This window comes from Myxocyprinus asiaticus, chromosome 28 (genome assembly GCF_019703515.2).
Source record: "Myxocyprinus asiaticus isolate MX2 ecotype Aquarium Trade chromosome 28, UBuf_Myxa_2, whole genome shotgun sequence".
NCBI classification, from domain to species: Eukaryota; Metazoa; Chordata; class Actinopteri; order Cypriniformes; family Catostomidae; genus Myxocyprinus; species Myxocyprinus asiaticus.
The window spans coordinates 24132979-24150851 of NC_059371.1; the positions used below are offsets into that span (position 1 = coordinate 24132979).

A 17873-nucleotide genomic window follows, 5' to 3' on the forward strand; every position below is an offset into this window, starting at 1 on the left:
TTTATGGTGAATTTAAAGTGTTTATTAGGCCTTTTTGGAGCTTGATAGCTTGTTCAGAACAACATGAGGTTAAGTAAATAATGCCAATTTTTTTATTTTGGGGTGAACTATTTCTTTAAAAGGTTTATTAAAGGAATAGTTCAATAATAGTTCAGTAAAGAAGAGCACTCCTCAAGATGTATCTGAGAAAGCATATTTTGGGTTCCTTTTCTTTTACTTTTATGTTGACCGTCTGTCAGACCTGTGCTTTCCATCATGTGTTTTTGTGAGCAGGGCTGTGTGTGACTGGGGTTCATTTTCGCTCTCCCTCCTCTTGTCTCCTGGGGTTTCCCCTTCACTTCTTTTCTGCAATCTGATACCTAACAAGAACTCAAGCTACTGTCTTTCTCCCTTTTTTTTGCCTGTTCCACTCTGTCATTAGCAAAATGTCCCATGCTCCTAAATCACTGCTTTATTTTTAAGTTATTCACACTGTACAGTATGTCACATCACATGCCGTTCCTGTCCTACTGTACACTTAACTTCCTCTTTTTATTTCTTTTTTTATGTCTTTCATGACATGTTTTTTTTCATCAGATTTGTCATGCATGTAAAAATACATGTTCCCAGAAACTAAAATACGCTGCTTTCGTGAGTAATTTTTTGACTGAGTGTCAAATGGTGAGTGTGTATTCCTCAATGTTTGAGTCATTGTTGTCATTCACAGTCTATTGTTCAACATAATTGTATGGAAAACAGCTTAACTTGCCAGAAAAAGGGAACGGTTCTTTGTTGTGTCTGCACAGTCACTCTTTCACAAACTGTACTGGGATCAAACAGAAGCTCTTTTTGTCTCAGTAGTGGGTAGCATCGCTCTATTTTGGAAGTGAAGAGCTTTAGGGAGTTGATTTTTTGTTTTTATTTTCTGAACTTTCTCAGAAGTTGGGCCTACTTTTAAAAATAAAGATATTTTCGTCTCAGATGTGGTTATCTTTTTAAATGTATCAAACAAGATTGGACTTTTGTTGAAAAAGTCAAATGAGATTATTACAATTAAATTAGGGGTTGCCAGTTTGCCAAACCATTTTCTGTCAGCAGAAGGGCCTTTAGAACACAAGTAGAATGTGTTCTAATTTTTTTTTACATGGCCACCTGTGTTTGTGTGTGTGTGTGTGTGTGTGGAAAGTTTGGAGAATGTGTGGGGCTTTTTTGTGAATATTGTTGTATGCTAAAATAAGTTGCCCTTCCTTTTTCAGGACATGACACAAAGAGCTGTCTTCCAATTGGAAGTGGTTAGAACTGAATTTAGGATTTTGCTATTTCAGACTGCTGTTCAGAGCTGGCCTGAAGAGGACAGATTTGTTTTTCTCATTCAGCTCCACAACTTCAATCTTTATTGTCTGTTCTTTGATGTAACATCTGTGAGTTTTACCACTGAAGGTTTCCCCATTGATTAACAGGAGTGTAAAAAGTACTCAGAAATTATACTTAAGTGAAAGTATGGATACTAAGTGAAATTTTACTCAATTAAAAGTCCAAGTATCTAGCCAAAAACATACTTGAGTGAAAATAAAAAAGTATTCACATAAAATTGTACTTAAGTATTAAAAAAGTAAAAAGTAACTTTTTTTTTCCTAACAAGAATGAAATCAAGAAGAGATTGTGTGAGAGAGGATGTTGTCAAATTCGACTGGTTTGTTAAGTCGCCTTTTTACAATTGTTAAAATAACTACACTTTTCAAAATGATTTTTATGTGGCCTGTTGTACGTAACACGGCAATTTCCTGATGAAATGAACACTAGTGGCTGTAAAACTGCAATGAGTTTGATCCCCTTTTGCTCAAATCACGAGTAAAACAGAAGATTATCAGTTCATAAACACTTACTTTTCACACTGTTCCTCACACAATGCTATCTTATTACATATAAACACTTTTACTATAGCACATGACTCATTTTTACGAACTAACTACATTTACAAGCGTGTTTAAGTGTGATCAAATTGCACGGAAGCTCAGCTGATAAAGTGTTGCATATGCGATAAAAAGGACTAGTACGAGTCCTGAAGAGCACACGAGTCAACATGTCCAAAAGTGTAATAGAAGCACAAACACCACAAAATGATGTGGTTGTTTCAGAAATTGAGTTTTTCATGTCACATTTACTCTTTATGACACTATCGGGGTTAGGTTTAGGTTTAAGGTTTAGGGTAGGGAGGTAGGTTTTGTGAATTAAATCTTGATAGAACATTAACCTTAAAAACCTCATCTGTGCACCACACAGTGGACATTTCACTCCAAAACTGCCCTGAGACGTGTAATGAACCACACGCAATGTTCGTTACATGGGAGAAGGCACTCCACACAGCCGCCGTGCGACAGTCCATTTGAAAAGACTGACCTGTGGTCTGTCATCTGTCATTTGCCGGATGCAGTGAAAGACGAAAGAAAATTATCTTCAAAAATGTAATGAGTACTTTTCAAGTTTAAATACAATTGTAAGGAGTAAAAAGTACTAGTTTTTCTTTGGAAATGTAATTAAGTAAAAGTACAAGTATTCCGTTTAAATTGCAAATCCTAAAAAATAATACTTAAGTATAACACAAGTATTTTTACTCAATTACTTTACACCCCTGTTGATTAATAGACACTGTGGTAGCTGTATGTAACGTCCACTATGCAAGTTTCATTTCACTCATGTTTTTTCCCCTCCAGAGATTAAGCTAATAATATCTGTACAGGAAGCTCTTGGGCCCTTAGAAAACCCCAAGGGTATATACTGACAAACTTAATTAGAAAAGTGAATCTTAGATTTATCTGGTTAGATGTCCATGGGTCATTCTTATTACTACATTTCTGATCCAGAATACAAAGAAACCTATTTCAGAGAATCACTATGGATCAGATAAAGGCCCCTCTCTGCACTTTGTAGCCTCAGTTATTACAGATGTGGGATCAGACCCTAAATCATTGTAAATCCAGGACTGGAACCTCACTGTGTTCTAAGAGCCCTAATTACATTTCAGTCCAAATGTTTGGATCACTAGGCTGTCTTGGCAACCTGACAACAGACTTATGGCCAGATACAACCTCTGACTCCTATTTTAAAGCCTCCCAGATGAAGATTTTTATTGCTCAGATGTTGCTCTTTCATAAATTAGGAGTATCAGCTCCTATCAGATCTTTAGGTATCAGCTGTCTCCAATGTTTCTCCTAAAATTCCTTATGATTTCTAAAAATAGAAATCGACAAGACAGTTGATGACATACAGTTAGGAATTGAGCAATAAAGTTAACAGATAGCATAGCTCAGATAATATGGTCTTGGGATAGTTTGATGAGAAATGTTTGAGGTCATACTGTTGAAAACGTTTGATTGCAACTTTGTTATCTTGGCAAATTTGAGCACATTTTGTGACACTGTTGAGAACTCTTCTGAAACTCTAGAGGAGATTCATGTAAGATTACTGGGATCTTTACTCGGAAGAAAAATCTCAGAAGCAGGAGTGGCAAAAAAATTCTGTTTGATCTCCATTTAGACTCATTGCTGTCTAGGAGAAACAATTGAGATGTTAAAGAGATCTCATTTGTGATATTTCTTTTCTGAGTTTTGATCGACAAGCTTTTTGAGTATCATTGGCATTGTCATATTAATATATGGTTAATACATTAATTAATATAGTTGATATTTACTCAGCAACTTGATGCTTTTGTATTGACTCAGCAGGGATGGTGGTATTTTTGTAGGCTTCTCTGTTCTTCCACTAGAACAATGGACAGTACATGGATGAGGTTTGTTGTGTGAAATGTTTGGAAGCTGTGAGCTCATCAGAAAGAGCTGCCAGTTAAGTCATTTATACAATGCTGCGTGCTAAAAAGTGTAGGAGCTGCCCACTCCGTCTTTGACATTTAAGTTGGGGCAAAAGGGAGAGAGAGAGATAGAGAGACAGAAAATGAGAGGTTATCATTCTCTAAGCATAATAATGAAGTCTGTAAATTCTGCCCCAAACTCATGCCATTTGTTGAGGAAATGTTACTATGTTAAGCTGATTGGGATGCCCAAACAAGTCAGAGCCACAGCGTTATGCTTTTGGAAGGGAATCAACAAACCTACAAATGGATTACTTACAGTTGTCTCTGCATTTTATGCTGGGACAGAATATAATGTATTTTAGCATTTACAAAATACTCAAAATACTGAGTAGATTTGTTAGTCATCAAATCCTCATATGTTGACTAACATATGAGGATTTGGTGTGTAAAATGACTTTTTCAAAAAAGATCATTTGGAATAGAAAAGATGAAGTGGGATTATTAACAGTATAGCCATATTCATTACTATTATAAACAGGACACATTCCTTCTGTTACTGTGGACATCTGGAATGCACAATGTCGGTCACAACTGAGAAAGAAAAATGGAAGGGTAATTGTGGGAGGGACTGTTAATGCTACAGATTCTCAGACAGAGCCAAATTACATTCTCCAGGGCCTCTTTTTACACATTGTCATTTCTGCTTAAATGTTCTTTGCTTGCCTTTTTCAGACATTACAAACACTAGTTATCATCATTGGGATGTCGGCCAGTTGAATGTGGTTTCAAACCGAACAAATTTACTACATGGTTGAATTGGCTTGTTGGCTGATTCTGTCTGCAGTTGTGTTAAGCACTGGAAGCTGAACTATTAGAGAAGCAGACACCTAATTTTTGAGTAAACTTCACCTAAACTTTGTTTTACATACTGCATCCATCACTAGCCTTTCCCAGACGTGTCCTCGAATATGATTCATATGGGCTTGTGGAAAGAAGAATTCACTGTACAGTGGAAACTGCATAAAATGCATTCTCTCTCAAACACATACACACACACAGCATTCTCTTTCCACAAATCATGCAGTCCATACCACTGTAAAAATGTTCTGTTTATAATGAAATAGTCATGTTATTTCACTGAGATACAGTGGGGTTCACAAGTTTCCTTTTGAAATGCTTCTGTTTTGCATTTACAAGTTCAAGGAATATTTCACCCCCAAAAATGAAAGCGCTCCCATCATTTACTCACCCTCATGCCATCCCAGATGTGTATGACTTTCTTTCTTCTGCTGAACACAAACTAAGATTTTTAGAAAAATATCTCATCTCTTTTGGTTCATACAACTGAATGGTGGCCAGAATCTCCAAAAAACACATAAAGGCAGCATTAAAGTTATACATATGTGTCAGAGGGTGAGGGGAGACAAGGGATCCAAACGCAGAGATTATAGTTCAAAAGGATTTATTAAACACAAAAGTTCTGAACAAAAGAATGAGGTCAGGTGCACCCGGCACCGGCTGCAGAGAGCAGAGTAAAAGCGAGCCGCTCAATGGGCTAAGGGAAGAGTGTGTTCGTAGGATGGGTGTGTGCGTTGTGGAAGTCAGGAGCAATCCGAAGAGAGTCCGTTGAAGCTGGTGTGGTGCGAAGCAAAGCCCAGAAGATATTCTCCCCCGAGACGCGGACAGAGAATCCTCCTCCACAGGAATTGGGCAACAGGACTGGCGAAGGCGCTGGCAAACAGGAAGGTAACAACACCTCTACAGAGAGGCAACCAAACGAGCAAGCTCCAACTACACAAGAGAGCACAGTTAACATTCGACAGCAAATAATAAACTGGCGAAGTAAGGGGGAAACACAAGGAATAAGTAGGGAGTGCAATCAGAGTGAAGCAGGTGGAACAAGTGAGTAAATCATTGACGTGATCAGCGTCTCCCCGAGAACGATCAGCGTTCCCATGGAAACACTGATCACGCGTGCCGGCTCCCTGTGAGACACGAGGGAGAGAGAAAAACAAACAACAGTAAGAGCCGGCACAAATGCCGGAACCATGACACATATGACTCCAGTGGTTAAATCCATGTCTTCTGAAGACATATTTCACTTTCTTCTTTTGTTTTTGGCGATTTGCATTCTTTGTGCATATCATCACCCACTGGGCAGGGAGAAGAATTCATAGTGAAAAAGGACTTAAAATTGATCTGTTTCTCATCCACACCTATCATACCGCTTCTGAAGACTTGGATTTTACCACTGGAGTCGTGAGTCACTTTTATGCTGCCTTTATGTGGTTTTTGGAGCTTCAAAATTGTGGTCACCATTCACTGAGATATTTTTCTAAAAATCTTAATTTGTGTTAAGCAGAAGAGAGAAAGTCATACATATCTGGAATGGCATGAGGGTGAGTAAACAATGACAGATTTTTCATTTTTAGTTGAACTGTTCCTTTCATTTACATTACAAATTATATTATCAGCATAATCATTGACATGAAAAGCTGAATTGACCACAATGACATCCACACTTACTACGTTTGTGAATGAAAACTCAGTTTTTCGTTTCCTAATGTCATAGTTTTCCAAAGTATGCAGTACTAGAGAGCATTTTTTAAAGTCTCAGTTTTTGGTGGTGGAAAACGCTGTTCCAGTGTGGATGAGATGTGTAAACATAGCAAAATCAATGTGTTTTTAAACTAAAACATATACGTTTGGATGGGCCTCAGACTTTTGAACCCACTGTGTGTTGGTTTGGCATTTGGCTGTGAAGCTGTTGTGTTTTGGGTGGATGAATCGCTCTGGCGTGGGGTGCATGGATGTACTTTAAGACAGAGGCTCAGGCTGGGGGTTGATATGGGAGTAAATGGCATCTTCAGAGCAAACACCTTCTCCATCTTCAAAGGAAGCCCACTGAGAGGTCTGTTATATGCTGTGACAATCTGGCTCAATGCCCCTCATCTGCCCCTTACTATCTCTTCTGTAATCACTGCACAGAGTCTCAGGTCAATGAAGGTACAGTATTTGTTGAAGAAAGAGTTTTCAGTTTATATCCTGAACGTGAATAGATGTACTGCCCCAGTGTGTGTTCCACCATTAAATAAGACGAATTACCTGCTGATCTGTTTGTAGCACAAACATCAGCTGGTGAAATGAAAATCAGTAAGGATGGCTTTACTACAGTGAAGTGTCAAAAAAAATTGCAGGGAAAAATAGTTTATTTATTGTTAGAACAATGGCATTGTCATGATCATACTGATTTTATTGAGAATCATGTTTAAAGTGGTGCTTTTTGGTAAGTGTCTCTATTACTATTGATCATACTGTATTTAGAATTAGGGATTTAAATGAACCCCTGCCTAACCCTAAACTTTGTTGCATAAAGTGCCTTTCACACCAAACCCGTTTTTGTGTCCATCTGCGCTATAAGGAGCGATGCATTTGTTAGACGCCGTTTCAAGTAAAAAAGACTTTTGAAAATGTGTCTCGAGACACCTCCATTCTGTTTTGTGTTGCGTTGCGTCTAGCTTTTTTTTAACGCAATAACACGTTTGGTCTAAATGGCTACTAACATGTCTCATTGTTTAAGTCATGCAGCTTGTTGAGGTGAGGTGTGCTATTACTTTTCTCAGACTTACAATTTTCACCTGGCGAAAGACAAAATGGCCAAATAAAAGCAAAATGAATACACTGTATATAAACATTATACTACATAAACATATACAGTATACAATATACCATATATATATATATATATATATATATATATATATATATATATATATATATATACACACACACACACATAGACTTAAAAGACTTACATTGAAGGAGGAATCAGAGCTATATCAAGAGACCAGAATATCATAGAGACTTGGAGGTGAGATCTATTGGGTTGGGCCAGTAAGCATCCACCTATTCTTGCAGCCACATATCAATATGGTAAAAAACATTTAGAACAGCTTAACAACAACATAGCTACACTCTGGCAACCACCCACAACACCATAACATTGTGTTTTAGGTATTTTGGATGGGCAAGCACCACTCACTTTTTTTTCTTCAGAAAATTTAACTATCTAGTTTTAGATTAAGAATGTGAATTTTGCAGGAAGACATTTATTTGTATGTTTTTGATGCTGAAGAGCTAAAGAGATATATGACCACAAACAGGATGTAAGAAGTTAGCACAGGAAGTAAGATCATAGGCTGCAGGGTTTCTCGTGTCAGACAAGAAACCACTGTTGCCCAAAAAAAATGAGGACAGAGGCATCTCTGCAAGGTTGTCGCCATGGTTACAGAGAGGAATACATGACTTCCTGTGTGTTCTGATGCATAAGCTCTGTTGTTTTTCAGAGCTCTATGAACCTGCCTCCAGATAAAGCACGTCTCCTCCGGCAGTACGATAATGAGAAGAAGTGGGACCTCATCTGTGACCAGGTATAAGCTTCACAATGAGCCAAGTTTGTTGGCACCATTGCCAAATCTACACTGATAAATGAAGCAAATTTCAAGATCAGTGTTTGTGTATAGATAGAATATCCCATTTGTACTGGGTTTAAAGGATTAGTTCATAATACAAATTATGTCATTATTTACTCACCTACTTGTCGTTCCAACTCTGTATGACTTTCTCTGTCTTGTGTAACACAAAAAGTGTTGTTGTTATATGATAAGAATATATGGTACTGGACCATTCTTTATCTATATAATGAAACTGAATGAGTACTAGGGCTGCCAGACCCCAACATGACAAAAATACACAATAAAAACATCATAAAAGTGGTTCATACGACTAGTGCATTATATTCAAAGTCTTCTAAAGCTAAACTGTATCTTTGTGTGAGGAAAAACAACATAAGTGTGAGTAAAAGATGACTGAATTTTTATTTTTGGGTGAACTATTCCTTTTATTGCAGGATCATGCAGGAAAGAATGCAAACATGCAAAATTACTTGTATCATTTTACATGTGTATTTTGTAGAAATACTATTTATAAAAGTTTAGTCAGGAAAGTAATATGTATCTTGATAAATCTGTTGTTGCCACTGAAGAAGGGAGTTAGTTTAAGGGAATAGTTCAGGAATAGTGTAATAATTAACATAAAATGGTTGATAACGTGTGTGTTAGATAAAACAGATAATTCGTCTGTTTAACATTGGAGTTGTTTAATGTTTTTGGCTGTATGTAACTCCCCCCCTTGTCTGTGCTGTTAGGAGCGTTTCCAAGTGAAGAATCCTCCACATACATATATCCAGAAACTACGTGGATATTTAGACCCAAGAGTCACACGCAAGGTCAGCATCATAGTCTGCATCTCACTATCATAAATATCTGTTAATGTTAGATGTCTTTCCCATTTCATTTCTCAACCAACTGCACTAAAATATGACCTACAACACTTAAATTGATCATATAATAAATTAATTGTTGAATTTCATAGTTTAATGTAATATGAAATTATATTCTAACTTTTCGTAAGAACTCAAAACTCCCTTTTAGTCCGGAAAAACCCTTTTATTGAAATTAAGCTGGAATTACCTGCCACAATGTAATATAGGCTTTGCAAAGAGGCCCGACAGCAAACCAGCAGCCTGTGTGTAAGCACAACAAAGCGCTGTTGCTCATTTTAAATGTGAAAAGAGTGTTTACATAGAGGTCTTAAAGGTGCAGTCCATTTCATTTTAAGGGTCAAAGAGAGCAAATAAAATGATTATAAAAAGTATGATATAAAAAACCTTGAATAATTATTCTCAGAATTTCCTGTAATCTAAGCTGGTGGCTTTTCTGTGCAAATCATTAGAGTTGACCCGTTTGGAGCACTAAAACACTGACTGCACTAGTTGGTGTTTATTGCAAAGTTTTCATAATTTTTATTATGGTCATTTTGTCCAGTATTTCCCCAAACATGCTGATAATCATCAGTTTTTCTCTGTGTGCAGAAATTCCGTAGGAGGGTGCAAGAATCCACCAAAGTTCTGCGGGAGCTGGAGATATCACTGAGAACCAATCACATCGGGTGACTAATTCCTGTCTCTTCTCCTATAATCCTTCTTTTACATCCCTCCGTCTTGTACTGATCTCTTCAAATACCCCTCCCAGCAATCGCCCAGACTAATCTCCCATGATCCAACAGTAACCAATACTGTGAGGTTATAAGGCTCCTGTACATAGTTTGGGGAACAATAGCACTGCTAGTGGTATAGTCGGGAAGCTGTGGTATTGTTTAGCTTTCCCCTCTAAAGAATCAATCTTTCTTTGTTCTTCCTGTTGTAGAAATCTAGATGTAGTGTTTGCCCATGCACAGATCCCTGCTGTCAAGGTGTTGTGCCAGCTTCCCCATGCTTACAGCGTTGTCTGTAGGTTCGGCAGCTCCCAGATGGTTTTTATTCATTTCTTCTCTCACACACACCATCCCCTAAGCAGCTTTAGCCAGCAGGAAGCTTGGTTGTATATGCCGGAGAGCCAGGAAACCTGAGCATTCAACAATGCAGTGTGTGAAAGGACACATACACACACACATACATGAAGGTTCATTACTCACGTTGATGAATACAAGCCTGCCACGCACAATGAAGTACAATGAAGCACTAGGAAGATCTTCTCACTGTTTTTATACTCTATTCTCTTGGGCTCACACACATACGCATACACACACAAAAACAATGTGTAGTAAATGGTAAACTGTAAAACTGTTGTAATACACACAACTCCATTAGAGAAAAGAGTTCTTTGTTAAAACCAGGCCCAGATGGAATCTGTGGATTTTCATTTGTGCATTTTCTGCATTGAGTTTGATGGAAAATCTGCAGAATTTATTGCATTTAATGCATTTAAACATGGTTAAATGTGTTAATCAGAGCTGAGAGTACTAGATGCTTATTGGTGGCTGAAGTAAAACTTTCTCTGCATAGCACCTTTTAAAACAGTGTTTACAAAGTGCTTTATTCACATACTTTACACGTGGAAGGAGATACTTAAATAAAATAAAATAAAAAAAGAAAATAAATAAGCATCAAATGAGCCTAAATGTGTTGTAAACCAGTACACAAGGGGCGGGGCCTGTGTAGAACTTTGTAAATGATTGGCACTCCTTATGTTCACCAGTTGCGGATATCTGAACCAATCGAAAAGTAGGCTCTTCACTTTAATAAGAGTTAGTGGTAATGTGTTTCTCATCAGGAACAAAAGCAATAGAATAGGCTTGCTTTTTTCACTGACTTTCTCAGGCTGAATGAAATGGAACAGAAGACTGTTTATTGCATATGTCCGATCCCTGGCCTCTTTCCGATGTGCTACTATTTGCTTTGCCAAGACAATCTGACAATCTGGCCAGACAGAAAAAGAGTGTAAAGGGGAGAAGGGAGGGGGAGGTGGATGACAGGAAGCTGATGATCTAGTGAGCCCCCCAACCACCCCAACCACCTTTTCAGTCTGAAAAGTCTATTTCTCTCACTTTGTTGCTCAGTCCAACTGTTTCTCTCTTCTTTCTTCTTGTGCTATATCAGCAGTCTTGTAGCTTCTGAGGCGACTTTGGCCACAATAAAATTTACATAGATTTTGAAAATAGAGATTTTGTTGTAACCAATGTGATGAAATTTAGAATTATTCCTATGGCTCGGCTGATTAGGTTATGGGTTTGATTCCAAGGTAACACACAGGATGTAAGGGTAAGGATGTCTGTTTTGTTCACCTCTCATTTATTTTTTAGGACACTATTGGTTAGGTTTAGGCTAAAGTTTTAGGTTAGGGAGGTACATTTTACTCATTTAAACAGCCATAAAATTCACCTTGTCTAATTACAACATCAACACTTGCTCCCCCCCCCCAACTGGACATTTAACTGGGAAACTGCAGCCAAACGTGTAATACAGTACGTAATTTGGTTTGCAAAAATGTTGCCATGGTCATGTAAAGTTCATGAGATCAGGCATGTATACCTTGAATGCATTGTTAAGTTGCTTTGGATAAAAGTGTCTGCCAAATGAGTTCATGTAATATACACTGATCAGCCACAACATTAAAACCACTGACAGGTGAAGTGAATAACATTTATTATCTCATTACAATAGCACCTGTCAAGGGGTGGGATATATTAGGCAGCAAGTGAACAGTCAGTTCTTGAATATCATGTGTTGGAAGCAGGAAAAATTAGTCAGACTGGGTCAGAGCATCTCCAAAACAGCAGGTCTTGTGGGGTGTTCCCAGTATGCAGTGGTTAGTAACTACCAAAAGTGGTCCAGTGAAGGACAACCGGTGACCGGGTCATGGGTGACCAAGTCTCACTGATGTGCGTAGGGAGTGAAGGCTAGCCCGTCTGGTCCGATCCCACAGAAGAGCTACTGTAGCTCAGATTGCTGAAAAACGTAATGCTGGCCATGATAGAAAGGTGTCAGAACTCACAGTGCATCGCAGCTTGCTGCGTATGGGACTGCGTAGCCGCAGACCGGTCAGAGTGCCCATGCTGACCCCTGTCCACCACCGAAAGCGCCTACAATGGGCACTTGAGTGTCAGAACTGGACCATGGAACAATGGTAGAAGGTGGGCTTGTCTGATGAATCACGTTTTCTTTTAGATCATGTGGACGGCCGGGTGTGTATGCATCATTTACCTGGGGAAGAGATGGCAGCAGGATGCACCATGGGAAGAAGGCAGGCCGGTGGAGGCAGTTTGATGCTCTGGGCAATGTTCTGCTGGGAAACCTTGGGTCCTGGCATTCAAGTGGACGTACCATCTACCTAAAGATTGTTGCAGACCACGTACTCCCCTTCATGGCAACGGTATTCCCTGATGGCAGTGGCCTCATTCAGCAGGATAGTGTGCCCTGCCACACTGCAAAAATTGTTCAGGAATGGTTTGAGGAACATGACAAAGAGTTCAAGGTGTTGACTTGGCCTCCAAATTCCCCAGATCTCAATCCGATTGAGCATCTATGGAATGTGCTGGACCAACAAGTCGATCTATGAAGACCCCACCTCGCAACTTATAGGACATAAAGGATCTGATCCTAATGTCTTGGTGCCAGATACCACAGGACACCTTCAGAGGTCTTGAGGAGTCCATGCCTCGACGGGTCAGAGCTGTTTCTTGTGTCCTATTAAAATGTCTAGTTTGGGTGGGACATATCAAAGAGCTTTTCCCCATGTTTTTTTTTTTTTTTTTTTTATTTATTTTTTAAATAGCCAACAGCCTTTAGTTTACATCATAGCCATGAATTTGCTATGTGCTAGTCGGTATTAGGGGAAGGGACATTTTCATTCTAGAGAGCATTTGCTTGGACAAAAATATTTGTTATGTTTTCCCACAAGAGAAATACTAGTAATTTAATAGAAATACTAGTAATTTTTAATGCATATATGTGCTAAAAGTTAATTTGGTTAACTTTTAGGAGTACACTTGAATATAGATGGCTTCTAAGCTAATAGACATGGACTAAAATCAACAAAACTCCTCTTTTGATTTCATGTTGACAATATACAAAAAAGAGCATGATTTTCATCTTTGTCTCTACTGCCTGTTGTATTTCTTTACATAGTTTCATTCTTTGCTGTTTTTCATCATGTTGCTGATTGATGTTGTTGATGGATGTACAGCATGGAGTGTGTCTGATTTCAGTAGGATATTAACATCTGCCTCTTTAATGTGGCAGGTGGGTTCGTGAATTCCTCAATGATGAGAACAGAGGGCTGGACATTCTGGTGGAGTATCTCTCCTTCGCCCAGTGTGCAGTCATGTGAGTGACACACCCGAAAAACACCCTCACAAAACCCAAACCACTCCAATAAGCCAGTTTGCATTTAAAATCTCCCTCCGTAAAAAGACGCTGAGCTGCTACTGGAGATACAGGCTGTGAAGAGTTCACTGATTTTGTAATGACCATAAACCTGCTGGAGAGGCACATTTTTGTTTTGTGCTTAGTCATGCCTTGCTATAATATGCTTAGATGATCCTGTGCTGCTCTGCATATATCCGTGGATCCCCTGTTACTGAGCTTTGTGGCTAACTCTCCAAATCCCAATGTCCTGTTCACACTGACAGCTATTTTATCACTGGAGGTCACCAGGTCGCTGTACTGTTGGTCACTAGAAGGCGTTCCTGGCGCTGGATGGCCTCCCATTATTGGTGGACTGCTCAACTGCCAATAGGTTTTGAAAATCTGATCACAAATTAGATAAATTGCTGCTGAAAATAAAACATCATTCTAAGCAATCAGTTTTCTTGCCTCTAAAAATTAAATTAAGATTCTGCAGGAGAATCTGCTTATATATTGTAGAAAGTGCAGCAGTGCATTAGACATTGTATCATGAAGAACAGTTATTAATGCATGAATCAAACTCACTCAAAATGCCCACAATCAGTGACATGGTTTTCCACGCATCAGTTTTTAATTATATCCCTGCATGTGCGCAGATACAGATCATATACAGCAGTGAAATTACTCCCAGTGACATTAACTTCTAAATATTACCTGCACTCGGTTCCAGTATGTCACAGGATATGAATCAGGAGAGGTGACGTGAGTTCCACTGTCTTCACTTCCAGTGGTGTTCGCCTTAGCTTCACTCCTTATTTACATAAACTTGATTGAGTTCCTGGACATGCCCACATCGCTTTCACTCATGTTGCCGAAAATTGCTGCTACAGCTCATTGTCAGTTTGAACGCCCTTTTACCCCACTGCCCTCCTTATGTGCGATTCCCTGTGTGTGCGGCTCAGGTTGGATTTTGAAGGGCTGGAGAATGGCGATGACTGCTCGCTGGACAAGGCTAAATCCTGGAGCAGGTCCATTGAGGATCTGCACCAGAATGGCTGCAATACGTTGGTGCGATCTGCACCACAATCTGTCCTTCGGTATGTACGTGCCATGTATGACCTGCTTGTGCTTGCTAAGCTCTGCCTTGCTTTGAAATGATGTTTGCGTATGTTCATAACTTGCATTAGCTTGGTTCAGGCTGCTAGCTAATTTCGGCTAATTTAAGACCCCATGAAATCATTTGAAGAGTACAGTTTTCTTTCCTATGTTGATGTATTTCCTATAGAAACAGGAAGTCTGGGCAAGACATATAGAAAGGAGGGACATTCTTATTTGAGATAACATTTGAATGGACAAAAATCAATTAATAAATCATCAGTATTTTCGGTCCATTTTCCTGGAACAGCAAGACATTTTAAATGCCTACATCTGCTATACTGACATACGGATGGCCACAAAGCTAACAGGCATAGACTAAGGCCACAAAACTCTGATTTTAATTTAATATGGTCTTTAAATACAAATATTTAGTACACTGTTTTGAGACTGATTTGCAATTTTTCAACAACTTGACATGATGAACTATTGTCCCAGGCTTAAAACAATTAGCACCCTGTGTGTTAGTGCTCTGCATCGAAACTAAGAGTCAAAATGCTTGCATTATTTTACCCACTGAGCCAAAGCCACACTTCCTGAGGGTAGATAACACGCAAATAATGAATGTACTTTTTATGTAATGTACGTGAGTAATGGTTTATGCATGTGTGTATATTATGCCTAATCCAAAACAGCTTTTGTGAATTGCTATCAATCTTTATCTTCTGTTACAGTTATGGCTCAGCTGCCAACAGCAAAACCATCAAGAACTCCAGATTAGTGAGTCAAAAGGATGACGTGCACGTGTGCATCATGTGCTTGAGAGCAATCATGAACTATCAGGTACAGGATGCAGTGAGCTGATTGGTCAGAAAAGCTTCAGGGATAAACTAACCTGATTGCTGAACTACAGAAGCAACCTTTACACAACAGTGGTTTTCTCCCTCTAGTGGTTTTCCAAGCAAGAGACATAACCTATTACATTATTTTAAATTATAAAATGAATACATATTGGCTGTGTTCACAAAGTTAGTGTTTGGGATTTACAACCTTATTTATCACAGCTGTGACTTTAAAAATGTCCAGTACACACTGCAGCAGAAAGAAGCGGATTGAATTATGTTTGTACCATCAGATGACTGAAGTCAATCCCATTTTTTTGTCTCACTCTCTGAACGCACTATAGTTTTTTCTTAAACTGTAAGTTTTTTCTTTGCCTGAAAGATGTTGCCCTAACATTTGTGATTGACAGAAAAGAATGACACACAAAGTGTGTGACTTATCCCATACATTCATCAATAATTAGATGGTTCTTTTAATACGGTATAAATCAATTAAACTCGTTTTCCAAATTCACTTGTAAGCCCTCAAAACTTCAAGAGTCACTTTGGTTGTAGTGTGGGATTGACAGTCTCTTTCATATCCAAACTATGTGGGAACAAAATCATATTTTGCACTCTAAACAGTGCTAGCAACTGTATTCTGCTGCTGTGTGAATGCAGCCTTAGTTTTAGGTTGCACATGTTGAGGAGCATCATTTACACAGGTACTGGGTTGTGGTAAATGTATTTACACTGAAAACCACATTGTTCTTTCCTGTTTCACTTTAGTATGGCTTCAACCTTGTCATGTCTCACGCACATGCAGTCAATGAGATTGCCCTGAGTTTGAACAATAAGAACCCAAGGTAAGAACTGGGGCTCTATTTAACACCCTTTAAAAATGTTAAGGTGCTCGATATTGAAGGACATTTAGCTGTAATTACCTGATGAGCCAGCTTAATGGAATACCTTCAGTTGTGGTTGGGCTGTGAAGCTGGGTATTAGTCTTTAGAGAGGATTAGTGTCAGGCTGAGCTGAGCACATTTGTAGTCAGAGTTCACACTGAAGCATGGAAAACCCCCCTGCATTAGGTGGCATCACTTTTCAAGACCATCATTCTTGGAGCTCAATGAATTTGTGTACCAAGGTATCACTTCAGTCATTCATCACTGACCATGTTTGCATCCACTTAAGAAAACAGTTTATTCATGTGTTTTAGCAGAAAGTGGCGTTCTGAAACGTCACTACGTTTACATGGACACCAGAAAGCGGCTTATTGCAAGAAAGCGGGTTATTGAGAGGAAACAGCATTCCGGTTTACATGCATTGTATAAGCGTTGCACTCTTTACTCCCATATACATGTGGCTCAGTCAGTTAGCAGCTTTCTCCACAGCAATGTAATTTTCTGGTGACGCTTGTGTAAATAACACACGACATTCAAGGAAGACATCACTATTTTACTCTGTGTTGATTTGCTTTATTTCCAGATATTCCAGAGTTGTTGCTGTGTTTTTTTCCTTAACTTTCTATCGCTACATGCAGCTGAATTGTGATGTTGCGCATTCAATATATGCGGATGTTAGGGACAGTCGATATTTTACATTTGTGTGTATAAATGGGTATAGTTTACAGTATATGTGATTTTCCCGATGTACTCCCAGACATTTTTTATTCTTTCTGCTGTGTTGAAATGTTGTTGGGCTCCATCCTATGACTTTTGTTATCCCGGTGTGTTCCATGCACACACACTCTTCAAACATTCATCAGAATGCCGCTTATGCATTTACATGGCCACATAAAGCCGCGTTCTCCGAGAGAAACCTAGGTGTGTTAAACCACTTTCTCTTAATCCCTTAAACGGTGGAAGGAAATCAGCATTCAGTACACCGCTTTCAGCTAAAACCCTGGAATAAACCATTTTCTTAAGTGCATGTAAATGTGGTGTTGAGACTTTCTTTATATTTGGGTTATCAGAGAAAAGTTAGAGTGTAAAAATTTTAATTGTGTTTTCAAAGATAACCTATTATTTTCCCTTCCCTTTCCCAAATTATTTTAAGATGTTCCTCTGACCTAATCAAAACTCATTTGTCATCTATTATTGAAGCTTTAAGCCTTTGTTGTATCATAAAGTACACTGTAAAAAGTGGTAACCTGCAATTGTTATCTTAAAGGAATAGTTCACCTAAAAATGAAAATTCTCTCATAATTCACTTACCCTGATGCTTTCCCAGATGTGTATGACTGTTTTTCTTCAGCAGAACACAAGTTAAAAATGTTAAAGCTCTGTGGGTCCTTATAATGTAAGTAAACGGATGCCATGATCAGCCTGCTGGCTATTTGACGGTCCAAAATGCAGATTTAGGAAGCATAAAAGTAATCCACATGACTCCCATCAATCAATTAATGTCTTCTGAAGCAAAC

At 38.7% G+C, this 17873-nt stretch overlaps 1 protein-coding gene across 6 annotated transcripts in view; it reads left to right on the forward strand.

Moving 5' to 3' along the window:
- The window catches only part of LOC127419518 (formin-like protein 3), a 489255-nt gene that overhangs the window by 20977 nt on the left and 450405 nt on the right, over window positions 1-17873 (forward strand). For 5 of the 6 annotated variants that reach the window (XR_007893684.1, XM_051660971.1, XM_051660973.1 and 2 more), the window contains exons 2-8: window positions 8137-8220; window positions 8997-9077; window positions 9723-9799; window positions 13431-13514; window positions 14498-14632; window positions 15365-15473; window positions 16241-16317. Coding sequence is in view for 5 of the 6 variants with exons in the window: in XM_051660971.1 (XP_051516931.1) it covers window positions 8137-8220; window positions 8997-9077; window positions 9723-9799; window positions 13431-13514; window positions 14498-14632; window positions 15365-15473; window positions 16241-16317 (647 nt within the window). In the remaining variant the exon portion in view is untranslated. The remainder of the gene's footprint in view (window positions 1-8136; window positions 8221-8996; window positions 9078-9722; window positions 9800-13430; window positions 13515-14497; window positions 14633-15364; window positions 15474-16240; window positions 16318-17873) is intronic. The other variant, XM_051660976.1, reaches the window with a different exon arrangement.